Source organism: Drosophila erecta, unplaced genomic scaffold (assembly GCF_003286155.1).
Source record: "Drosophila erecta strain 14021-0224.00,06,07 unplaced genomic scaffold, DereRS2 tig00000126-arrow-pilon, whole genome shotgun sequence".
Classification (NCBI taxonomy): Eukaryota; Metazoa; Arthropoda; class Insecta; order Diptera; family Drosophilidae; genus Drosophila; species Drosophila erecta.
The window spans coordinates 14,051,978-14,079,065 of record NW_020825209.1 but is presented as its reverse complement, the minus strand read 5'-3'; the positions used below and the strand labels follow the sequence as shown (position 1 = coordinate 14,079,065).

General features: G+C 38.1%; 1 protein-coding gene across 4 annotated transcripts; it reads left to right on the top strand.

Moving 5' to 3' along the window:
• Positions 1-2,777: 2,777 nt before the first annotated feature.
• LOC6551626 (mucin-19) lies at positions 2,778-24,941 on the top strand. 4 transcript variants are annotated; one of them, XM_026981745.1, is made up of 6 exons: positions 2,778-3,265; positions 18,235-19,830; positions 19,892-20,377; positions 20,449-21,366; positions 21,438-21,656; positions 21,737-24,941. In XM_026981745.1, the coding sequence occupies exons 2-6, from the start codon at positions 18,236-18,238 to the stop codon at positions 22,341-22,343; spliced, it is 3,825 nt and encodes a 1,274-aa protein (XP_026837546.1). In that variant the 5' UTR covers positions 2,778-3,265; position 18,235; the 3' UTR covers positions 22,344-24,941. The 4 variants fall into 4 exon arrangements, 3 of the variants coding, with proteins under 3 accessions (XP_026837546.1, XP_026837545.1, XP_026837544.1); XM_026981744.1 differs by having other exon boundaries at positions 2,778-3,269; XM_026981743.1 differs by lacking the exon at positions 2,778-3,265 and adding an exon at positions 9,380-9,528.
• Positions 24,942-27,088: the final 2,147 nt, after the last annotated feature.

The window sequence follows — 27,088 nt, the reverse complement described above, 5'->3', positions numbered from 1 at the left end:
TGCCCTGGCCGCTGTCGCTGCTATTTGATTTTCACATTTTTCTTTATTTTGGTATCACATGATTATACAGACATACTCCACACTCAGATACAGATATACCTGCGGCTTGTATGCGTGTACGTGTGTGTGTGTTTGTTCGGTGGAAAATGTCTTTTTCGAAACGTTCTTTTTGTTTTGTTTCATTTTTTTTTTTTGTTGCTTTTTAGTTTTGCTTTTTGAGTGACTGATCTGTTGATCTCCACATTTGTCGCTGTCGTCGTTATTTGCTTCGCATAGCAAGAACGTGCACAGTGACGTCAAAGTTTACCTTCATTATTTTGTTATCTGCAAATATTAAGAATTCCAAAGAAGTGCTAATGATGTCGATCAATTAATGCTCTTCTACCCCAGTATACAAGCTCTTACCATTTGCCTGAATCGCTGATAAAATAATAGAAATTTTGATGCATTTTAGATTCCACTACAGCATACAGGATAATTATCATTTACATTTCGAATGAATGCAAAAAACTAATGAAAATCTAAATTATTGAATTAGAGAATAAAGGTTATGTTGAATTTATACATTTTATAGGGTATGGAATGTGTGATACGACTATATTGTTCAATCACGTGTTGTTGTTTGGTTCGACGAATTCGGAAGCTTTGGTCACTCTGAAACATGCTCTTTCTAAGCTTTTCCACTCTCTTTTGGCTCCGTCTTGTTGTGCTTTTTTGCACCTGTTTAACTGTTTTTGTTTTTTCGCCGTTTTAAGCGCTGTTTTGTGGGTGCACAGGGGCGGGTTGGTAATGTACATAAGCCCCCCCTTTAACGTTGCCATGGTTCTAACTGGTTTTTCGAAATTCCTTCGCACTGCAATTTCACTTTGCAGTGAAATACCCATTGGTATTTGGCCCCCAGAGCGAGTTGTATAACTATTTATGTGAGATCGTTTATATAGACCAGGCGACATCAACTACAGTGCGGCCTTCAAAGCGGCAACTACACACCTACGAAACTTATTGTAGCTTAAATATGAAATGTTGATTGTGTTAAATGTTCCATTATAGATACTCATAGTTAGGCTCGTTTTATATATGTATGTCATCATTGATACATCATTTTAAATGAATTTATTGCCAATTAAAGCAGTTTCCACTGTACCACAACGATAACCGCATGGCAAAACAAATGGGAGAGCCAAAGAGAGCGACACAAACCAGTGGCGTCGCGTAAAAAGTTGTGTGTAAACAATTGGGGCCGCTCTCTAGCGTCTCTCGATTCACATCTTTGCGAGAGAGTTTGTTTATGCGCCGTTTGTCCCACATAATTTTTGTTTGTTAGTTTTTCTCCAGGGTTGTCATAAGTCAACAAATGTAAACTATTTATATATATGTTATTATATTCTTAATACCAATATATTTCGACAACTGCACGTTAAAAATCTGCATGTGTATTTTCAATTTTACAAATTTAACATAGATTTGCAATAGATTAGCATATATTAGTTTAATTGATTAACTTTGAATGTTATTTTCAATAAATGATAATAAAACTAATATGAAAAGAAACCCATATATTTAAATAGAGTGACAGCTCTATTTTTCAGCTGCTTCTACTTGAGCTTCTGCTTTGTTTTTCTGTGTATGAGTGTTCTATTTTCGAACACACACGTTTTCGTTAATTTCGCTCTTAGCTCTATCTCTCTCTTTCGCGTATTTTTGGCCAAAGCCACGTTGTTGGATAAATCGGTTTGTTGGAAGCGAAAAACCGGCCGGAAAATAGGGAAAACAATTCCTATTGGAGTTACGCGAGATATTTTCTTTCTCTCTCTCTCTCTCTCTCTCTCTCTGTCTTTCTCTGTGCGCTTGTGTTTGTCTGGGCAATCATCAATATTTTTTATATTTCATTTGGATGACAAACCGAACGATAAGAACTTGCCTTTTTTTCTTTTTGTTGCTTATCGTCTTTCTGACTTTCTTTAGCTTGCTTTGTTTGTTTCTTTCAGCTCTCTTTCCGTCTTTCATTCTCTCTAATTAACACGTTCGCATTGCAATTTTCATTAATAGAACGAAAAGCGAAGAGAGTTACCAAGACTAGAGCGATATTAAAATAAAAAACAAATACGCACGCAGCGTAAAAACAATAACGGCATATATCTCTCTCTCTCACGTTCTCACCTAGTAAATGCCGATACATTGTATTTTTGTTATTTGCGCGCGGGTGGGTAACGATAAAAACAATAACAACAAATCCGGAGAGATAAAGAGAGAGAAAACCGTGACTGTATGGATGTGATTGACTTTTTCGCCGCTGTGTGTGACATATGTTAACCCACACAGAAGCATTTTAATACATTTATGTAAATGCAGTGGGTCAACAATTTGTTATTTCAGCTTGTTATACTAATTCACATTTAATTAGGTTTTATCAATATGACTAACAATAGTACACGTTAGTCACAAAGGCACTAGCAATTATGATAATGTACATTTCCATTTGTTTTTAACTTCTTTTGCTAACCTAAACAATACAATACAAAACAATCTTAAGTTTAATATTTTTAGTTCCATTATTTTGTAATATTTTGTAACTAAACGTGTTATTTTGTTGTTCCACTGTGCAAGAACAACAATGCGAGGTAACTGTAAGCGCTGCTTCTTCTTCTTTTGCTACTTCTACGTTTTGGCAACAACAAAAACCATGTGTTTGCCACGCGCTCATTGCGCTCTTTGCCATACAGAGAGCGCAAGAGAGCAACGCTCTCTTAGATGCCATGTGTTTTCTGTTCCTTTGCTGAGTTACAGAAGCAAATCAAAATGAACGAATTGCAACCATTTCAATCAATTAGTCGTTTGAGCCTTATGTTAATGCGGCAGCTCGAATATCAGCAATGCCAGATTTAAGTTTTCCACACGAAATATACGAATTATTCGATAGAAAAGTAATCGAACAACTGTGTGTGTTTTTGTTTTATTTGTTGTTGTGTTTTTTTGTACGCTTTCCATTGCTGTTGTTGTTCTGCCTCAGCTGACGGCACCGCCGACTGCGCTGTTTGTCTGGCTGACGTGCTCGCGCTCGTCGCCGCATTCATTTTTTTGCCGTTCAGCGCAGCGGACGTAGAAACGTAAATGTATTTACAAAAAAAGGAGAAGAAAACCCCCTTAAACAATAAACTGCAATAAGTAAACATCAGCAAAAGCAAAGAAAAACAAAAGTAAAGACTCCAAAACAAGGCAAGCCAAGCAAACGAAACGTCGCCGTTGATGAACCAAAAATAATTCAGTAGGTATGCCAAACCTTTTTTTTACAAGTGTATTTGTGTTTTATTAATTTGTGATAATTAATAGCATAATCCGAAACATAAATTGCAAGTGCCGCCAGCAGAAAACAAAAAAAAAAGAATCATTCGCAAAAAGAAAAAGAGAGAGTGCGCTGCAAAGCCGAAAACAACAAAAAAACAACAGTGAGTGCCAAATAAAAAATAACAAAAATAGCAGGGAAAGCAGCAACAACGCATAAAACAAAACTAAAACAACAAAAAGCTTAAACAACGTGGAGGAATATTTTTAGTGCTGCCCATCGTAGGTGTATGTGTGTGTGTGTTTGTGTGTCACCAAATGTGCGTGTGTCCCCCGCTATGTTGTTGTTGCTGCTGCTGCTTCTGTTATTTCCACTTTTCACGCCCCCCGCTTGGAAAACGGGAAAACTGGAAACTGGAAGCAAGCGAAATTATCAATGATCCCTCAAATCAAAAAGGATAGGGGTGTTACTTACAAAAAAAAAAAGGGGCGGGGCACCCGCATGAAAAATTAAAATAATCCAAACCACAATTGTTAGTTAAACACAATATTTTTCAAACTACTCTGTTACACACAGAAAGAAAAAATCAATTTGATATTATTTTTACACCAAATAGCTGAATTAAAAATGTCACTGCAATTTCGAAAAAACTTTCCATTTCAAATTGGCATGTAATGAAATTGAAAATAATCTAAACTCTAGTTAAGCCAAAAATTTCGACTCATTGAGATCCTCTCCATCAATCAATTTGGAAATTAAATGGTCGCCACCTGTTGGTCTTTTATATAAGCGCGCTGGCACAAACACATATGTATACTCGTGCAAAGAACGCATATCAATCAAAATCTGGGTTATTTTCCCCACTTCGACTTCAATTCTAATGCAAATCCCCTGCCGAATGTTTGACACCCTTTTACCTACATACATATGTATGTATGTAAGCCTCTTTTACCCCGAAAAGTGAATGTTTGCGCTTTACAATTTACACCAGCTACTGGTGGACCTAAGTATGGTGAATCTTAAGTTCAATTTTCTAAGATCTCGCCTAAAGAGCTTTTGTAAACCCTGATTTATGTTTTGTAAATGTATATTGAGAAGTGAATTATCTCTTTGTTATTTGAAAAACACGTTTTTGGAGGCTTTTTATGATTTTCCACTGTAATCCACTTCGGTTTGTTGTCACTTTTTTCTCGGTTTCGCGTTGGCCTGTTACCCTTACATGCACACACAAATCTACACACGAGCGTGGTGTGTGTGTTTGTGGAGACGGGGGTTGGGGCAATGGGCGGGGAGGGGGTGTGCGTCGACGCTGCGTCAGCAAGAAAATGTTCTGGCAGAGAAACGAGGCGGCGCAGAATATCGACAACGCTTTGTCGTTGATTATACCCTGTATTTTATTGACAATTCTCGGTATATTAGACAGATATCGCGATGTTCACTTATAATTTGCATACAGCATATCCAGCATATCCAAATACAAAGATGTATTAAAATTCATATCGATTGGTCGTTTACATAATAAGCTTGCTGAAATTTTCGACTTTTAGCAGTACAAAGTGATGATCGCGAATGGTTCCTATGTATGTATGTGTAGGTAGGGTATGCTATGTTTGATTGACAATACTCGTTACTGGTTTTATTTTGGCGTCGTTGTTGTTATTATTGCTCTTGCATATTTCATGTGTGAGTTAGCGATCGTGTGATTTGTTGCTGCTCTTCGCTCTCCCCTTCTTCCCTCTATCCGCCACTCACTCACTCACTCTCTCTCTCTCTCTTTCTCTCTCCCTGTCTCGCTGCCTTTCTCTATCTGCCCGAGACGCTAATTTGTTGTTGCTAGTGGTGCTATATAGCATATAGCGTCGTGTCTTGATAAAGCGACCTCGCCATTGCCTGCCTGCCTGCTCTTTTTTTTTTCTAATTTTTTTTTATTTATTTACTTTTTTTTCATTTTTTCCCCTGATAGTTAACCGTCTTCTATAGTTTGTAAAATTCATTTGTATCATCAATAGAGGAATGACGAAAAACTCGGCTAGCAGTTATGCAGATTGCGAGGATCACGTGGAACTAGTAGCTTTAAGTTTGGGTTTTGGGTTCACCAGCACTCTGTGCAATTAGCAGGGCGATTATGCAACGAGCATTCAAGAAAATCCAATGAACACTTTAGGCTTTCAATGCTTTTGGCTTTGTGTGTATGTAAAGTGTATTGTTTATTGTTTTTCCTACTATTTGTTGTTTTTTTTTTTTTTTTTTTTTGGTGGGGGGAGGGGGGGGTTGCGTGTATGCGTGTGGCGGCAATTTCCGACTTAAAAACCAATTGGAAATTGAAATTCCTTGACGCTGGGCGGGATTAAAAACTAATTGAATATCGGCCGTAACATTTCCGACATTTCGGGGGCGGCAAGTGGGTGGTTTTGTGGGCGGTGGCGAACGTTTGGGTGGTTCTAGTCGGCACGCAAGACGCTCACCACCCCAAAAACAACAACCTAGTCATAAAAAAAAGAACTCGTGCTGCCAAAGTGGCTTCTCTTTTTATTTCGCCTCGTGTATTTTTGTTTTTCTCACATGTATGTAGCTTCATTCCAGTTGCATTCAGTGTTTTAAATGATAATTAATGAAAACGTATTACGAAAAAAAAAAACGCAGACAAATTTAATTCCTTGGGTATCTTACACAATTTAAATAACCTTTTCAAAGTATTAAACATTTTCTTGTTAGTATGACAACCATGCACAATTTCTTAGCTCTTGTACCTTTAAATGTCAAATATAACTTTAGGAATTGTATAAGATGATATATTTCAGCTGCTTGCGAGCTATTCCACTGCCCGCTGCTGTATGCTGTATGTGTGAGGAGTGCTTTTTTTGAGAACCTCAGCATAGAAGCAAACTGAGGCTGAGACGTTGCTTTTTCTGTTTGTTGATTACATAAAAAATGAAAATTATTATGTATGTATGTGGGTACAATTGGTGTGTGCGTGCGTGTGCGTGTGTGTGTTTGTATGGGCGAGAGTGTGTGCAGGTGTGTTCAACTAAAACGCACACACGTGCCACGAGAGCTGTGCCAACACACTCACAACCAAGTTGTTAGCGCGATAAGATATAGCGACTATTAAAACAACAACTAAGCGGCGGCAATAGTGCGCAAAATGCAAACAAAAAATAAATTTAAAAAAAAAGAAAAACTTAAAAGTAGCAACAGGAGACGACGACAACTTTGTAGTTTCGTTGTCGTTCGTTATACAACAGCAAAGGCGAATAAAATAGAGCAACGCATCTGCATCCAAATTAGAATTGGAATCCGAATTGCAATTACAATCGCATTTAAAATAGATGCTGCGGAAATATCAGGTCAAAAGCACGTTAGCTACATATTAGCTTATAGAAACGTATCAATGGTTAATATTTTATTAAGATCTGCGGTAAATTAGCAGAATTGAGGCGATAAAATGAAGATTAAATGGTAGTTGGGTGTATAATGTTGTGTTTCAAGCATTTATTAGTCAAGTTGCTGAAACAACAACCATGGGATGAATAATGCCTTATTATGCGACCTACAATAAAGACTCATACTTGGTTTTTGGATTTCACTTTGCGGCGAATAACATACATATATTTTACGTTTTTATTTTCAACTCAAGGGAGCATACATACATACATAAATATTTTCCATTTGTAATTGTTTAGAATACACCTGTTTCCCACTCTCTGCCCATTCAGACTTATATGGAATGTTTTCCCAGCTGTTAGCACATGTTCACATGTTCGTTTTTCACTCAATGCAGTATGCAAATTAATATAAGAGATATTAATAATAACAATAATAATACTACTTTAATCGTTAGTCAACAATATGAATACGTAATGCCATCCGACTTGCGCCCATTTCCATCAATTATCAATCCATCTATTTAACCAAATGTTTAACGAAAAAATAACGTAGCTTGGTACTCCACATTAGTTTTTTTTTAATATTTTTTTTCTTGTTGTATTTTCCTGCTCTCGAACATCAACGAATGTGCTAATTAGTGGGAAACGTTTAATGTACGAGCCTGTGTCAATTGGTTTAAGTTGGTTGATTGAAGGGCATCCCACTGTGCCTGATGCCCACTGTACGAGCGGCAAACAAACAAACAAATGAGCGCAGTGTTTGTCAAAAGTTTTCATCACATTGCTAACCATTTGCCAGCACGCACTGTTGCGCTACAGTGAACACTCGTTGGAAACGATCCTAGGTTGGGTGGCTTGGGAAATGCCAAATAATAATGTTGAATGATTCTGTTAGTTTGTTTTCGGCGCAACTGTACAAATCATTCACATGGAAGGGCCGTGTTATGGAGAGCTCACTGTAGTTTGTGCTGCTTAAAATTGTGGATTTCAATCAATTTCCAACTATTTGCTGATATATGTACATATGTGTTAGACGTGATTGGTGACACTTTGGTGGGCTGTGTGAAATGCAATTGTCGCATTCGCATGTTGGTTAGTGGACAAGTATGCTCCCTTATTTAGCCACATCACGTATACGCCACCGATGCATCGTTCTCGCTGTTATCAGCGATTGCTGGTTTTTCTTCTCTACATTTTTTTGACTTATGTTTTTTTTTTATTTGAGAACGTTTTCGCCTGCTGCCTACAAAAGTGTAAACAACTATTGCTCTGTCAACGCTGAACACACTCATTATTCATTATCATTTTTTTCCCCCAGGCTTTTGTTGTATGCACCACATATTGTTTTTCATTTTATTATTATTATATATATATATATATATATATTTTTTTTTTTCGCGAGGGAAATGGGCGCTTTGCCGCTATTTTTAGTTGTATTAATTGCGGTTGACCCAATTTGTTCTTCTTGCACAGGCGACGCCTTGTGTAATTGCTTAGAGCAAAAACAAAGAATAAAAAAAAAGCAAATTATAGAAAAATAGTAAAAATAAACTCAACTAAACACAGCAGACGGTAAAATGCAGATGTGCACGAGGAAAAGCCAAAAGGGGAACACATGATGGGTTTATTTTGGTTGAACGACGACGAAATCAATTGAAATTGAAATTTTTCGGCGACCAAAAGAAGTCGAGTAAAATCGAAAGGTAGAGTCCGTAATTCGTCGTCTCAGATGATCGAGGTGTTTTTCTTTATTTATTTTATTTTTTTTTTCCTTTTTTTTGTTTTCTTGTTTTGTTGTTGTATTGGTGGGGATTATCGGGGCCTGTAAGTTGGCCTGGCAACAGCGAAAAAGACTTTAGCATGCTTGTAAATGCCAAAGCGGCAGAACAGCAAACAAAATGTACTAGCAACATGCCTGCAAATGTACATAAATACATAAATGTGTACATACATTTATGTAATGACATTGTGTGCGTTAAGTGTAGATACTTTCGTACTACAATTAAGCTATATATGTAATAATAACAATGAAATACTTGTAAGCACACAATAACCATAAGAATGTCATTGAGTATAGATTTTACATCTATTTATGTATGTATGTACATACATACAATGTATGTTTTGCATTATAAATTTATAATTTTATAAATTATATATTTATATATAATATAAATATATTTGTTTATTTTTATATATTTATAAATTTAAATTATACAAAATTACCAAAAATATACATATAATAAAATTAAATTAAACGAAATATTTATATTCATATTTCATTAATATAAATGAAAAAATTGCTTCACTATGTACATACATATGTATGTCTGTGCATACATAGTATTTACAATATTTGAAAAAGGTTTGTTTTAAATTAACTTTATGCAGTTCACATTGAGTTTGTTAAATTATAAATATTAGTTAGGGGTTATAATAACCGCAATTGTGTGCAGATTTGTAGATACATATGTATGTACATAGATGCATGTACACACACACATATGTACATCTATTTATTGTACATACACATAAACACATACTTGGTTGCATGCATTTATATTTAGTTCTTTCTTTTGTTGTCTCTCCTGCTGCAGTTTTCACCGTCTTCTGCTGCCCATTCCTTTGGTTTCTTTTTAGCTTTTTGTGTCCGTCTTTTTTTTTTTTGGCGTACCCAAAAAGCCGGCAAACTTCATTTTTATTTACGCTCTCTTCTTTGGGTGCTTAATGCTCTTACGCTCTCGCTCTGTGATTTTCTCTTTTTCTTATTTTTCTTCTTGATTTTGACTTTGTTTTTTTTCGTGGCGTTTCATTTTCAGTTTCGTTGTTGTGCGTGCGCCGTGGAATGGGGAAAAAGTTGTATAAATTTATTTATATTTTCAACAAATATAGGATGATACATAAGCGGTCGTCGTTGTTCAATTTTCCGCTGCTATTGCTAAAATTAAATATGGTTAAACAGCAACACCGAAAAGCAACAAATACGAGACTAAAAACAACTCAAACAAAGCGCGCACACTGCGAGAAATTTCCATATATTATGCAGTCCTTTAAAAGAAAGTAACGAGTTTTGAACACCTTCTTTGGAATATGTACATATATGCAAAGAAAGCATAAATATAAACATTGCTTAATAGATTTCATTACGAAATTGATTACATATTATTTTCAAAATGTATTACATTTTTTTCAGTGCGTTGGTGCATTCTCTGTGTTGTTGGTATTGGTATTGGAATATTTGCGTTCCTTTAATTTATTTGGTGTGTGTGCGTTTGTGTTTTGGCTTCTTGTATTTCCTGCTTTATCGCTCACCTCTTTTGCTCTCTTCGCCCCTCCTCCACACCCCCTTCTCGCCCTGTTTTTGTCGCACGTGTCGCTTTAGATTGCGTGTGTGTGTTTTTTTTTAATTTGGCAAGCGGATAAATCGCTGGCGTTGTATTAATTAATTTAATTATGCATTTAAACAACTATTGAGCTAGTTTTTCTTATTACGAAAATTAACAAATATTTGCGATTTTTTTTGAGGCTTTTAATTATCACGTTTTTTAGTTGCTATTGTACATGTATAGTTGTAATTAATTAAATTAGGCACTTGACTAGATTGTTTCATTTCATTTGTGTTTATTTTCGTAATTGAATACACATACATACATAGTTCCCATGTTATTTGAAAACGATGACTTTTAATAAAATCACGCAAATTCTCTTTTATATTCCATTTTAAGAAAATGTGATTGTATATTTTCAAATTCGTGATTTTGATTTTTAGACACTTAGGTCATCATATGGATAAATAAAATAAAATAAAATTACTTTTTTAGTTCGAAATAATGACGTATTTTGTTGAGCACACATTGTGCTGTTGCCATTTTGTTTATTTATAAATATTTAGAGAATTGTAATACAAAATACTGACTTCTGAGTCACTTGGCACATCTAAGAGCACAGCAAAGAGTAGTTTGAAAGAGAGCTAATTGAAGTGAGAGCGATGAAGACCTTTTTTTCAAGCCTAGCCCAAACAGCTGTTTGTTGTGCCTTGTTTTTGTTTTTGCCTTTTGGGCTTTTGTTGTTGCCACCAGATCCTTGCCAAAAGTTGTTTATGTTAAGGAGTCGAAAAGAGGGGGAGACGGAGAAAGCTGCAAGGGCTGCAGACAGAAAGAGACGGGTAGCCAGCTGGCCTCCATGAGCCTCAAATTTAAGTATTTGTTTTTGTTGTCAAAGTATAGTTTTATTTCGCATTTTTTTTTGTTTTTGTTTTTTTCGTTCGCATTTGTATTTGTTTCTGCTCACTTCAATAAATGGCAATGTCATGCGCGAACGCACAACACACATACAAATATATAGTGGTGTACAGTAGGCACTCGAAAATCGGTATAGAAATCGATATTGTATTAGAAGTACGTGTACTCAATATTCGGCTAAATTTGAAGTACAGTGAAATTAAAATGCACAAATGAATGAATTGTAAGCTACAGTTTAACAATTCAGTCATTATAAACTTTATTCACTATTTTGTAAATTATATTTTACTGTACCTACTCACTAGCTTGTTTACGACGCTTTGACTTTGCTTTGGCTTTTATTTATTTTTATTTATTTTCGCTTTGCCGGCTCTCTCTCTCTCTCGTATATTCGCTCTCGTACACATAAAAGCTTTGTGTGATTTTTGCCAGAAAGAGAGAGAGAGAGAGAGAGAGAGAGAGTGTGTGTGTGTGTGTGGGTGTGTGTGTGCTTTGGAGTGTGGCTGGTGGGGGTCGGTTTTTCAATTGCTGTTGCCGCCGCTTCGCTTCATTCGTTTGCCTGCTCGCGTGCTTTACGGTTCGAGATTAACAAGAAAATCTTGTAAAAACCTTTTAATACAAAAAAAAATTGCTCACTGGTTTCATAAACAAATTTTGCAAACGACATACAACAGCCACATTAAATGAAGAAGCCTTCGACAATTTCCTAAACATTTAAACATATTCTGTTTTTTTTGCGTGCAATAAAACGACAACGAAACTGCGAGAACGCCTTGTATGGAGGTATGTGATACTGAATCAACACGAAATAAATATAAATACAAAATAAAAAGAAAACAAAATATTTAAAAGCGGGCCATAAAAATAAAAAAAAAATATAACAAAAGTGTGTGTTGTTGGTGGGTGTTTTTGTGTGTATGTGTGTGAGTAAAACAAAAATAATAATAAGAAATACGAATGGCAAACAAAGAGAGCGAGAGTGTAAGAGAGACGGAGGATCGCAGATTACAATTTGAATTTTAAATTGGTTTTTTTTTCCAATCAAATGTACAACTTGGCATTTTGTCATCGATTCTCCCCCCACTTGAGCTATTTCGTTTATTTTGCGTAATGCCCGATTTTCTATACATTCTCCGATTTCATAATCATGCCTTAAACTTAGCCACTAAATGTATAAAAATAACAACTAAAAAAAATGCCCAAGCAACGAAAACCACGTTGAAATTTCGTTTATATCCTTCTCTTTCTCCGGCTGCCCTTGCTCTTTGGCACTCTCTTTTCGTTCTCTTCTGCCTTCAAAGCAGTTAAAACTGCTTTTCCACAGTAAAAGCTCCATTAGTGAACCAAAATCGGTATTTTCAATGCAAAGAAAATGTATTACGCTTAACTAAATACTACCGCACTTTCCCAAAATTGATAATAAAATTCAAACTCATGAGTAATTCGTTTTGGAGCTAGATTTTTTGTAAAAGAGTACTCTGCAGACTAGGTGACACACTAAAAAAATGTATGCTCTATCGTCCCACTCTTTCTCTCTTTCACGCTTTCTCGCACACACGTGCAATGACATTTGTTTTTTTGTTTTTATTGTTTTATGAAAACGACGCGAATAAGCTAACAATAAATAGACAACAACAAAAGCGATCAACAGCAATTATAAACGCCAAAAGCGCTTTTCTAGCGGCCTTGTTGCGTTTTTCAGTGTATACAAAAACCAAAAACAAATACAACTGAGGCGTTTATATAGAAAAACTTTGCCAAATTTGTACAGATTTGTTGCTTTTTTTTATATATTTTTATTTATTCCAAGCACTCGACTGTATTGTTTGAACGTTTTAAGAAATTGTTTTTCAAGAAATTTGATTGCTCAATTATTGGTAAATAGCTTATGCCAAATATATGTTTATATTTTATGCTTTGTAGATATTTATAGTTGATGGATTTGCATTAAATAAAATACAAATCGACATACTTACGCAGAGTTACAAAATTTTTTGTTTTTACTATTCGTTTTCCAATGAGTTTCCTTTTCGATTTCATATTTTTCATAACTCATACGCCCTGTGGTCGGTGTTTGATTATTATTCTTTTCGATGATTTGACCCAGGCGTATACGTAATGTGCAAGGCAACGCGTAAGAGAGAGGGTGAGAGAGCGCGTGAGAGAAGACACACACACACATAGGCAAACTCACCCACACCAGTGCAGAATCACAGACATGGCGGCCACAACGTCAGGCATTACGTATACGCCGCGTGGTTGTCGCCATCGCATTTCTTATTTTCTTTCCATTTTATTTATTCTGATATTTTTCCGTCTCCTGCCGTTGGCATCGTCTATCGAGAAAATTCTGCATAATTCTACAATATTGATGATAAAAGTAAGCCGTCTTGTGTTTAAGACATATAAACAAAGTGTCTACTTAAAAATGGTGTTAAAATACAAAAACAGCATATTTAAATGTTTAACGTTAAACAAAAATTGAATATAAGTGCTTATAATAATTGGAGTACATGTCATACTAGCAACTAACAAAAGAGTTATACAATTTCTTGGATACTGCAGTTTCTAATTCTTATCTGAAACTGAAAAAAATCTGTATCGCAAACAAGTATTATAAACATTTTTCCCAACGGAAGGGTTTAAAAGCATTTTTGATTCACCTTTGTTCTCCGTTCTCTGAATTTCCGAAATTTTTGTTTATATTTTATCAAATGGAGAGAGAGAGAGAGAGAGAGAGAGAAGCAATGCAAATAACACACACAAAGAAAGAGAGAGAAAAGTTCTCTCAAAAAATGCTGCTGCTGCTATTCCTTATTCGCTGTTTCTCGCTTTTATTACACATTCTGTTGTTGTTGTGTTGTTGTTGTGTTGTTGTCATTTAGCTTTTTCCCTTCTATGCTATCTTGTTGATGGCCGGAAGTATGCAAAAGCTTTTTCTCTTTCTCGCTCTTTGTTACGTGAAATGTTTTGAAAGCTGCGGCAAATAATAATTTTACCTATTGCCTATTGTATATTTTATTCAACACAAAACATAATAATTATACTCAAATAAGACACAAACAAAGAATTGTAAATCAAGGCAATTGCCTTTACATTTCATTCAACGATAATTGTAATTGTACATACATGTGTACATAAGTATAAAGAAAAATGCCGGCTCTTTCTGGCATCTGATAAGCGTGCATATTTATACCATTTTTTTTTGTTATCTCACGCGCTATTTTTTTTTATATTACTTGCATTTAAAGAGGAAACAACTCATTAAACATTTTTCCATAGATTTCCATAGATTCCCCACTTTTCCCCACTGGCATTTCAATTGGGCGACAATTTTCACAGCAACAGCACAAAAAAAACAAAACATGCTGGCTGTCAATTATTTGTGTGTTTGTTTGTTTGTGTGTACTATTATTGAACCAGTCGCACGCTGATTATTGCACGAGGCTTAACCATTTTTTTACCGTATGCTAGGAATCAATGGGTACTACTGTTGAAAAATTTGAGTAAACAAATCGATTGTATATGGTCGAAAAAAGTGGGTCAGCAAAATGAAGCGGAAAAATAATTAGGTGGAATTCAAACGGGAGATAATGTAATTGAACCATTTGGCATAGAAATTTGCAATATGTATTCTTAAATAATAGTAATTTACAGGGCATCAACGATTTGTGACCCGCTATCGTTGTGGCTTAACTCCACTTTGCTAGCCGGTGGTTTTATTTGCTGCTAAGTGGCTCCCTTACGATTATTTTTTTGACACGCTCATAAGCATCCGTGTGCCGCATTTGTGCACACTTAGCTACACATATATCATATATCTGGATGATTCATCCTCCATCGCCATCATCATCATCATCATCAACAGCAGCAGTAGAAGCAGCATCATCATGATGTTCTCCTCAGTAGTTTCATGGCGTTTCATTAGCGTGGCTGCTTCTATACTATTTTCTATTCATTTTTTTGCTTTTGTTTTTTTTTTTTTAGCAAGCAGTTTGCTCAGGTACAGTTACCACTGGTTATTTTGTTTTCGGTTTTTGCTGTTAATTGGCTCGCAGAAGAAAAGACCGAAATGCAAGACTTGCACTCTCTCCTGTTCTCTTTTTCTTTCCGTTTCCTATTATTTTTTTTCGTGGGTGGGATGGATTTGGGGGGTTGGGTGTTCAGATGACATTTAAAACGGCTCCAAGCTGGAGAAAGGTCTTCAGGTCACAGCCTAAAAGCTAAAGAGCCAACGAGAGAGCCATTTTGTTGACGGTGACGGTGACGTTGACGTTGACGTTTCTAGAACACAATACTAATCTCGCAACGTTTTACAGTGCATGCTCTAAAAAATGAAAATACATACATATGTATGTAGTTATTAGCGATTTTAAAGTAAACTTAGTTTGTTTTGATCCAATCTGAGTCTCATATCCCAAAATCAAATTAAAATAAAACGCAAACAAGTTTAGCTTTTTCGCGTTAGGAAAGTTCCACTGTAATAACAAACCGTAGCTGCGGCTCAAAATCAAATGCGTAGCTTTCTCTCTTTTTGTTCTCTTTCGAAAACAACAATAAAGCTGAGATAAACAAATTCAAACTGAGAGCAGCGTAAAAGAGAACCTTTCACCGGACAGAGAGAACAGAGAGAGGGAGAGAGAGCGCAAACATATGTATCGGCATTTTGCAATGGAGAGTTTTCCAGTGTTGCATTGGCCAAAAATTGCTGTTGCTTCTCTTATTCGTATTCTTATTATTTATTGTTGTTGTCGCCATGCGGCCATATTTGCTTATTAATTATGTCAAAGGCAACAACGCACCACCTCCATCACCGTTTCTCTTACTCTTATCTCAAACACGCTGTTTTGCTCTCACTCAATTTTCAATTTGCCGCTCTCTTGCGACGCTGCAAAATAAAATATTCGTAAGCGTCTTGTTATTATTTTGTTGTTGCTCAGAAAAAGAAATACAAAAAAATATGAAAAAGACAAAGTAAAAAGTTGCCAAGACAACGGAGTAGACTTTCGAAAAAAGAAAACAAAAATTGCGTCGTTTTTGCAACAATAAACGAATTCCAGACTTTACACAGTAAAAAAATGTATGACATTTAAATGGAAATGTGTACAGATACACATGTACATAGATTTAATGAGTTTATTTAATCAATTTCATAATTGATTCAAAACAAATGTGTATTGCTGTGGTATCAAATCATTTTTTCTGTAACTGATGTAACTTTTTGAACACCAATTGCAGACATTTGTTTTCCGTGTATAATAATAAATACATTCCAGGCTGTACTATTTGTTTGGCCAGGCAGTGTAATGACGGCAACGGCGACGTCGGCGTAGACTGCGCTGCCGACGTTGGAGGTCAGCGGAGCTTTGTTTTTGCTGTTTTTGTTGGCCGTGCGTTTCGTTCTCGTCGCGTTTGTTGTGTTTTTCGCATTTACGGTTACGGTTTTGTTGTGGCGCGCACTTCTCTGCCTCTTTCTCTCCCCTCCCTGTCTCGCGTTGCCCCCTCCCTCTTGCCATACCTTTTGCACATGCAAAACAATGGGTAATAATCAGGTAGGTTAGCACAAGAAGAAGAAAAAGGAAATACAGTTTGCACTCGAAGAGAGAAACATTGATATAAATAAAAAATTAAATATATATAAATTAAATGCTATAAAACCAAGTTTTCGAGCCTTTTTTCGCGTACTTGAAGTATCTTGAGTTAATATGTTCGCTTTATGGCGGTCCCACTGTATAAGCTAGTAAAAGTAAATTTGCTTCTTGGACATTTTCTATTGTCGAGTTTTTGTTAGTTTCCGTAGTTATTCTTGTTGTGCCTGCCCCAAATGAAAATCAATAAATAATAATACACTTTGTTGGCTGCCCCCCACTCCCCCTTACCGCACGCCACCTCTCTGTTTAACCAACGATTGATTCGCCGTCTCATTCGCTCTTTCGGTTTGCAATGCCCGCTGGCAAATAAATGTTGCCCCTCGGGCAAAATGAATATTTAAGTTAATTGCCTTTGATGTAATAGCATGTGATGAGCAACTGACTGAATGGATGAATAAATGATGTATACATTACTCGATTACTTTAGTTATCGATCGATCATAGATCTTTTAATTATTCAAAGTATTTTGAAAAATGTAAACGTAAAAGAATGTATTTGACCTCTGAATTTTATTGAGATTTGCCCTCGCAATGAAAACGAACTCTTTGGCAATATAATACAAATATTTTCACTGATGCCAAATTCAATATTCGATTGCTTGCTATTTGATTGATCATCGATCATTGATCTTTGGACTCTCATTGAATTAAAATCGAATCACTGGAAATTTTAGTTGAAGAAAATAAGTAGAAACTATAAGGGAATATACGCCCACATACAGAAACACTGATAAGATAATCTCCACACAACTGTAGAAGGAGAGGGGGCTACACGAACAGAGAGAGACAGATGTATTATTTGAGAAAGAGAGCAGGTGAAGTGCCAACCCCGTTGGCGTCATAAAAATGTCACAAAAAGCAAACACGCGTAAATTAGAATTAACAACAGAAAAGAATAAAAACACACACAAAAAATGTATTCGATTGCGTAAAAATTAGGAAATTGTAGAGCGGATAGCCCGGGAAAATACCCAGTAAAGTATGCAATAAAAAATGGCGTAGCCATTACAACTAATATATGTAACTAATTACATATGCGGTTTTTCGTCTTCTAATCACTAATCGCACTTCACGAAAAGCCAATTTTTGATGACCGTACCAAGTGCAGTTAATTGATCATTTCACGAAACAATCATTAGATCATCAGCGGATTGGGCTAAAAATATAAACTTGGCTTTAAATAGCCGGCTAACCAAAATGGTATTTCATATCTAGTGATGAGGCAATCTACTGAGATGTTTAACAATTCATAATGTTCGATGATCGCATTCTAAAATGTTTAAATGTAATTGATGTCATACCAACGGGTCGGGTCTCGATCGCAATATCGTTTCTTTTACCAACGCAATAGGTATTGTATATGCGATATCACTTTGTGACGTAAGATTTAGATCTGATTATAATAATGATTTTTGGATTGGTCAACCTAAAGTTAAACTGGGCGAATTGCATACGCTGAGTCAGAGCAAAATGACCAAGCCTCTTGTCTAAAATCTTTGCCCGATGATGTAATAAACAATAATTGTGGTTTCATGCAAATGAAATGAGATGTTGCATAATAGGTTGGTTGATTTAGAAAGAAATGGATTTTATTATTATTTCTGTAACTTTGCTGTAAGATATTACTCTATCTAGCATGGACCTAACATCTTCCCTTTACATTTCACTTGCAGCATGTCCACAGATAATCCCACACAGTTGCTGACCACCCGTGATTTGAGCCAACTGCGTGGACATCTGCAATCCGGCGGCACGGTAGCGGTGGCCTCAACGTCCACTTCCGTGGTGGCAGCAGGAACAGTGGCTGCCGCCCATGGATACCGCACCATTGCACAACTCCAACAACCCGCCAACAGCAGCAGCAGCAGCAGCAGCAGTGGCAGTAGCAGCAGCACCACCACCACAACAACATCTGCAACTGCACCATCAGCATCATCAGCTTCATCAACAGCAGCAGCAGCAGCAGCTCAACCACCTGTAATACCATCAGTTATATCCACAAGCAATAGCAACATGCCGGCAAGTGCCTCAAAATATGTATTTGTGCAACACAATCACAATGTTGGTTTTACGGCATACGATGGCTCTGCAACCACAACAGCGACGGGCAGCACCGGAACTGTTGGTGCCACCGGTGGCAATATAGTACTCCTGGCTGCCGCCCCACTGGAAGCGAACTCAGGCGAAACTTTGGTCAATGTGCGAACAACTGAAGATGATGGGGAGTTGCGTTCCCTGTCCTGGCTCAGCGACACCAATCTAATTAAGGGCATTGTGACCACAACAGCCGGTAAACACTGTGCAACGGTGGCCATCAAGGCGACGGCTGGGGCAACAGGAACGGTTGGATCCGGTGCCGCCAATGGTAATCTGTGTATAGTCAGCGATTTGATAGAAGAGCTGCCCACTAATCTGAGTGAAACCAGTGAACAGGAGGCGGCCGGAGGTGCATCAAGTGGGTCAGCAGCAGCATCGACCGTATACAGCACCACAACGGTGCATAAAGGAGCCAGTGGCACCACAACCGTGGTGGAGTACAAGGCCAGCAAAGCCAATCAACAGCAGCAACAGCCGCAGCAGCAACAACAGACGACGACCTATTTGCCAACGCCGACAAGAACCACCATGGTGGGTCATGGCTATATTCCGGTGGTGGTGAGCAGTGCCGCCAGTCAAACCATACTATCGCCCGCCAAACAGCAGTTACAGCCACAGATTTATGTGACCAGCAATGGTAGTACAACAGCCGGCGGAGGAACCATCTACAAGGCAGCCAGCCATTCACTTAGCTCGCCAACCACCAGCAGCAGCAGCAGTAGCAACACCACCACCCACCATCCGCACAAGAAGTATCTGCGCGAAAAGATGAATGTTCAGATGGATCATAGCAGTCATGTTGCCTCAACTGTTACCGTGGTCAGTTCGCCGGCATCCTCGAACAATTCCTCGATTAGCAGCTCCAATACAGGCTCTGTTTCCGGTTCGGGATCCTCGACAGCGGCTGTGAATGGCGGCAATAGCCCAGTACCCAAGGCCAGTAGCTTTAGCACCGTATTCGAGGCGGTCAACTATGCCACATCGGTTGCCAGCAGCAGCAGCAGCACCAACGGCAACAACAGCAACAACAGCAACAGCACACCCCACAGTCAAGCCATGCTGCATGGCCAGGAGCCAACGGGTGTGGTAACCACAACGACTTTGATCAGTGCCGGATCCCTGCCGCCGGGCTACAGCTTCGTCAATCACGTGGCCAGCACGCCGCATGTGATGTGAGTTGAATCCCTGTGCGAATCTTCTGAAGAAACCAATAACTAACGCCTTCCCTTTCAGTTCCACACCAGCGCATGTTGCCCACATTGCCTCTCCGGAAACGCCACCGGGAGCGGCTTTGTTGCCAGGAACTTATTATGACACAAGCACTACATCAGCGGGCACAGCGACAACAACTTTGCAGCCGCGTAGTCTGCAATTATCCATCTCGCCACCGCCAAATCTGACACCAACGAGTCAAGTGCACAATGGAACACTAGGCGGTGGATCCGGAGGTGGAGCCAACGTGCGCAGTCCAAATAGTTATGCCAGCTACGACAACGAGGATTCGCTAAAGGAATTCGATCTGGTGGTCAGCTCGCGCATCCACACAAGCACGCCGCAATATTCGGTGTCCAAAAATGGAGCCAACGGTTATGGTAGCGGCAACAGTCATGTGAATGGCAGCGGAGCTGGTACCAATACGCCGCAAAAGCAAAAGCATCCCAATAATGTGCCATACGATCCGCTAGTGCATACCAATAACAAGCCGCCATATAGCTTTAGGTGATTATATATATACACACGAAATGTGAGATAATTGAGTTATATGTTAAAAATGTTATCATTATTTGCAGTTCCTTGATCTTCATGGCCATTGAGGGTTCGAATGAGAAGGCACTGCCCGTTAAAGAGATCTATGCGTGGATTGTGCAGCACTTTCCGTACTTCAAGACGGCGCCCAATGGCTGGAAAAATAGCGTACGCCACAATCTTTCGCTGAACAAGAGCTTCGTCAAGGTGGAGAAGGCGCCGAACATGGGCAAGGGTTCCTTGTGGCGTGTGGAGCCACAGCAGCGCCAGAATCTCATCCAGGCGCTAAATCGTTCGCCCTTCTTTCCCAACTCGGCGGTGGATAAGATCAGTCCATCGCTCAAGAGTCCCAGTGGCGCATCCGCATACGATAGCCTCGATGGCGGCAATGGTGCGGTTTCCTTGGTACAGCCAGTGGCTGTGGGTGCTGGTGCTTCAGCTGCCGCAGCCGTCGCTCTGACCACGCCCACCAAAAGCAACGGTCTGGTGCTGGCCAATGGTGCTAGTCAAGCGACAAACGCGGCCAGGCCGCATAGTCCCAATGGTGGCGGTGGCAGTGGCAGTGGCAGTGGCAGTCATGCCCGCTTCGATCCCAAGCTGTTCCCCAATCTGTCCAAAGCTTTTCGGAATATACGCGAGGATACAGTCGGCCAGCCAATGCTACAAGATGCCCTCGATGACGAATTGTCCGGCGACTATCACAATAATAATAACAATAATAATAATAACAACAATAACAATAACAGTGGCAGCAAGTACAATTTCGTGGGTCTGAATGGATCTGGTGGAGCTGGCAGCGGTACTGGTACTGGCACTGGTACAAATGGAGCTTCCGATGGCATCAATTTTGCGCGACTGGCCCGCGATTGCGGAGCGGACAGCATGGACGATGTGCATGCGGCGGCGGCGATGCTCTACCTCAAACACGGACCAAAGGCCTTTAGTGAGCCCTTCCAGAATGGGTAAATAGTGCTCATATAGCGTCAAATCGATCCTAGTTAATCTAAGCCATTATTCCATACCTACCTTACAGGAGTGCCCCGGTGATAACGAGTTCGCCGAGCGAGGATCACACATATTCGGCGGGTGGCAACAGCAATGCGGACAGTGGCTCCTCCACGCCACTGACCAATGGCAATGCCCTGGCCAGCGTGTCGCAAGCCGTCGCTCAGGGTCAGCATAATCAAGGAGGAGCTGGATCCGATAGCAATTGCGCTAGCTCGGATGCTGCCTACGATAGCAGCGAGGAGAAGTGAGTTTTCACAGAGGATTTGTTGGTATATGTTTTGGTGTTTGTAACTGATGGTTTTCTTTGTACCATTCTCTCATCAGTCACAACATCACACCCGAAGAGATGGCCGATCGGCAGCGACATCGCGATGGCGTAGATGCCCTGCTTTCGCTATCCGGCTCCTCGATAGTCGAGTGCGGTTCGGTGGCCACCACGCATTATCACAGCAACGGCAGCAGCGGCAGCAGCCATGGATCCCCGCACAAGCGAGCCTCGAGTCACAGTTTGGAGGAGGAGCACCAGCAGCAGCACAGGGAACAGCAGCTGCAGCAGCAGCAGCAGCAGCAGCATCTTCAGCAGCAACATCACCACCAGCAATTTGGCAGCAATCAAGCGGTCTACACCAATGGCAGTGGCAGCAAGATGGCTCTATTGAGCAGTGCTGCCGCCAATGTGGCACTTGCCCAACAGCAGCAGCAGATTCATCAGGACTTGTACTCCACGACGGCTGGACACAATGCCAGTATGTATGTGGGCGGACTGAATAATCACTGTCTGGCCGGTGGGGGCGGTGTTGGCACGGTGGGCGTGGCCGGGGGCATGTTGCCACAGCATTTGAGTGCTACAACGGTGGCAAGTAAAAATAAGATGAAGCAATTGCGAGGATTACGCACCAAATTTAAGCGAAAGTCCGCCTGGATGCGGTGAATATGGCGACAGGCTGGCGGCAAATGGACGTAGTATAGCCATCGAAAGATCGCCACCGCCAAACCCCCTAACCACGGCGCCCCGCCCCCATATGCCCATACGCCCTCCCGCCCCTGCGATCTGTTGTTGTCTCTTTCTAATGCAAAAAATTGTTCAAATCACAGAGCATTTAGATTAAATTTCGTAATTTTAGATCACGCATATTTTCTCCTTTTTTTTTTGTTTTTTCATTGCTCTACCTTTTACAATTTCTTGTGTGTTTTCGTTATTGTTATACAAATTTTTTTGACTAACTGATTTTTTTCGATAATTATTTTTTAACTTTAGCCCTAATGTTCTAGGTTTTTTTTAAATAATTTTTTATTCGGCGACTTTACTGTGCCCCGCAATTGATTGTTGGCCATTTAATTATTACTTGATTAATTATTAATATATGATTTATAAGCCATCCTAGCTGCAATTTCTTACAACTCCTAGGTGTTAAGTGACTTCTTATATTTTAGCATGTAATTTTAAATTGTGCAAATATTTTACAGAGCAATTGCAAAACGAACTTACTTTTAATGGCCAACCATTTAAAATCGAAACCAGAGTTATATAATGGAAAGTAACTGGTTTATTTTTTTTTTGGGGCGCCTCAATTCGTTGTTAGCTTTTAATACATACAAAAGTGTAGTTTTTTTGTTTTAACTCGCGACACGAGGGACACAAACAAAAGTGAACTTTTCCAGCGTATCAGTGACAAGGTTTATATCAAAACGAAAAAACAACACATAAAACACCAACAAATTGAGCTAAGTAGGCGAAGTAGCTAAGTTACAAGAAAAAACAAGAGGAAATAACGAAAAAAAAGGAAAAAAAAATTGTAAAAAGCGCAAGAAAAAAGGAACAAAAATGTAGCAAGCAAACGCAACGTTTGTACAAAGAGCAACCAGAATTAAGATTCTTTTTTATTTCGGTTTTTGTGCCGCATGAAAAATGTTTTTTCCTACACTTATAAGATCCAAAACACCCAACTTACATGATCTAAAAACAAGCGATATAAAAATATATACAATACATATACTATATATACATATATATATATATAGATATATATAGAAGGAGAGTTATATAGAGAAACTTAAGATAAGCCAAGCAAGAAACCCACAAAGAAACACATTTAGCGCCTTATATATTGAGTCCTTAGCTAAAACGAAAGAGAGATCTGTTGAATTGTTTGAACTGCTTTGTTATACGAATGCATGAGTACATATATAGATATATACTATATCTATATAAATTTAAGGCCCCTCCCTATTTTGACCCGCCCAGTAACCCCTACCCTCCCCTCCCCTGCCCCCTCACGACACTCAAGCAAATGTTAAATCAAAGATATTTAGTTGTTAAGCCAGGGTATAAACCGAAAATCCTAATTGTAAGCTTCATTTAGATGTTTACGTAGTTGAAATGCTAAACATTTGTTAACAAAAATCAAATCGTAAGCTAGCCGATTTTAGTTGAATGAACCTCCTCATGCAATTTCCCAACCCAGATGTGTGTACATACAGAAATGGAATTAGCTGTTGAGATGATGCTGCACATTTTTACATAGGCATACTGTGGAAACCAAGAAATACTTATTAAACAATTAAATAAGCAAAAGGAAGAACTTGACAAAGAACGCCCTAAGTGTATACACTTCATGTACCTTTTTAGCAAAAAGCAAAAACGCAAAAGCAAAGATCGCATTAAAATTATATACATACATATATTTAAACTACCAATTACGAAACTAAACTAAATGTTGATGTCAAAGAGAAACCAATTTGCTAGTTGTTACAAAAACCAGAAAAGAAACAAAAAAAGAAAAAAAAAACAGAAAAAATAGAAATAACAATGTTAAAACTATTTTGTTTCCTCAAAAAACTTATTACGATAATAATTATGGTTTTTGTTTTTTTTTAGTTTAAATACGTTAGAATATTGCCTTGATGCATATATTGGGGAAAGGAATGTGACTAAATACCAGAAGCGAGAACAACAAAATAATTGTATACCTAGCTTTAACTTAAGGTCCTAAAAGCAAGATAAAAAAAAGGAAAAAACCAAAATAACTCCCTTTTTCATAAAAACCCTACGCACGACACACAGTGAAAGACAATCGCCGCCCGTGTTGTTGTCGTTGTCGCTTAAGATTAAAGTTTAAACAAATTCTATGTAGCTATAGACACCTACGAGTAATATATACATATATATATATATATATAAGTAACACACACACACAGCAATAGCAAAGTACATATACGACAAATATTGTTATACAACCTTAAGCTCTAGCCGCGATAAGGTGGAGAAACCTATTTTTCCGAACCCGCAACTTCTATATCCTATTTCCCATATCCCAAATCCCATGTCCTCATATTTCCCAAAAAAAAAACAAACAATCGATGAGCTAACCAGTTTTGTTACCGTGTTTTTTCTTATATTTTAATTATTATATCGCATCATTATTATTATTACCGTATATATTCATGGTATATATACTTACATATATGATTATACAACTTTTTTTGCGTACCAAATACACACCAATCAAAATGTGAAATATTTTCTTTACCCACTATGTGTTTTATTTCTTACATCATTTTTTGTGGGTTCTTATTTTATTTTGTATTACTATTGACAGCAAAGTGAATATAGCTTATAGTTGTACATAAATGAATATAGAGTTTATATAGAGAGATCGGATTCTGTTGAACTATAGTAAGTGCCTGCCTCCTCCCATGATGATGTTAAGAAAAAGAAAACTAATTAAATCTGGGTAAAAACCAGAGTAGTAGAGCTTTGATTAAACGACGCACTGTTGCCAATTTTCATAGATTCGTTTGTTAAAGTGTTAGCTTGAAGCCAAAAGAACTCGATCCTTAAGACCCGCCTTGCTTTGCCTGAAAAACTATAACAACGATAAGTTTACACACCAACACACACAATGTACAGACTACAGGGTATCCGAAACATCTCGAAAAACCTAAGGGATTGAGATACATTTGCCCACATACAGACAAACGTCTATACATATATCTCTCTGATGAATAGGATGATCAATCTGTTTGCCCTCCAAGGTTTCAACTAGCGCCTGTTTTTATGTCTTTAAAACCTCTGTACCAAAGAAAAAAATAAACAAAGAACAACATTAAATACAAAGTATATACAAAAGCAAAGTAAATCAATTAAGATACTTAAGTAATACCAAGCAAAACTTAAGCAAATCAAACATAAATTCTATTTATATATATACATACATATGAACATGTGTACATACATACATATGTGTGAAAGCAAAGACAAAAATTGGTTAGGATGAAAATGTTACCCTGTATTTTTTTAGACATAACATTTTTCTACTTTTTGGACGACGTAAAACTCAAAGAACTCAAACGAACAAAAAAACAAAAACCAAAGAAAAGATTGTAAAAAATTGTATGCATATGAAAGTAAAATGTATAATTTGAATTTGTTGCTAATTTATAGAAAACACACGGAACAAGACGAGCAAACCAAGTGCGAAATGCGAAACCGATTTGGGACTGATCTTTGGGCCTGTATCTTTGTGTATAAGCGAATTGTGTATGAACATACAATAAATAAATTACTCTCCACCCATCTGTTGATATCGAGCAAAACCGTCAGATTCTTACTTTATTTAATGATCGTTAAGCCCGAATTTCAGAGTTAGTTATGCACTGAAACGCTGTTAAAAGTACAACAAATAAGCATAGGTAAGTCAATTTCCGATTTTAACGATACAAAAAAGGTCCATCAGCTTGGCACACTGACACAAATTTTAATACCTTCACATCATTACGGCTAAATTTCATAAACAAAAATAGCATTTTAATCATACGTTGCCCTATTTTTAGCCATTTATAATACGACAAAAAAATTAATCAAAAAAGTTGAAAGGTTTTGGTATTAGGATATTAGGTTAAAGTCAACCCATCGAGCTGATTCAGAGGAGACAATGCAGGATTGGACAATTATGAGCAAAGTTATGCAGACTTTAAGTTGAGCAATCATGGCAATTTGCAAACGCAACCCAAAAACCGTAAACTCGCTCTCCTTGTCACCTCATTCTAAACTCTCCACTCTGCCGCTCTCATAACTGCACTCTCTCTCTCTCTCCGCAGTCGTCGTAAGCTTGCAATGTAGTTGCCTTTCGGCTTTTTGATCTCATCCTCGTCGGTTCGCGCGTACAGTAGCACGGAAAAGTGCTGCCTTTGTCGGCGGGAATATTGAAAAGTGCCGTTTTAACTACCGTTTTTGTGCGGGAATGTGTATTTTTGTTGTTGTGTGTGAATGCTGTTTCTATTTCCTTTTTTTTTTTTGTGTGCAGGTGGCCTAAAGTGCCCCAAAAGTGTCTAGTAATAGTTAAAGAAGTGTGCGCTAGATGAAATTTGTTTCGGAATATTGCGGAATACTGTGGAAAGGTGGGAAAGAAATTAAGGTAAAATTTCATTTTATATTTATTGCGAAATGTCTATAAAATGTTGCACATTTCATTTCATTACACTTTAAATCTATTGCGAAATGTACGTGAAATGTCATTTCAAAGGAGCTGTGCAGCAGAAGATCCGACAAATTTTAACGAACTTTTGCAGTTGCGAAATACAGAAATTCATCTTGAAGCATTGCTAATACGCGTTATTTTTGTCTCCTTTTGCCTTTGCTCTCTTTTCATCAACTCCCACATAGGTGAATGTGTG

What these genes read in the sequence shown, in the direction of transcription:
- LOC6551626 (XM_026981743.1), top strand. An exon ending in GCCAGCACGCCGCATGTGAT is followed by an intron (nt 19,831 to 19,891) that starts GTGAGTTGAATC and finishes CTTCCCTTTCAG; the next exon opens with TTCCACACCAGCGCATGTTG. An exon ending in AAGCCGCCATATAGCTTTAG is followed by an intron (nt 20,378 to 20,448) that starts GTGATTATATAT and finishes CATTATTTGCAG; the next exon opens with TTCCTTGATCTTCATGGCCA.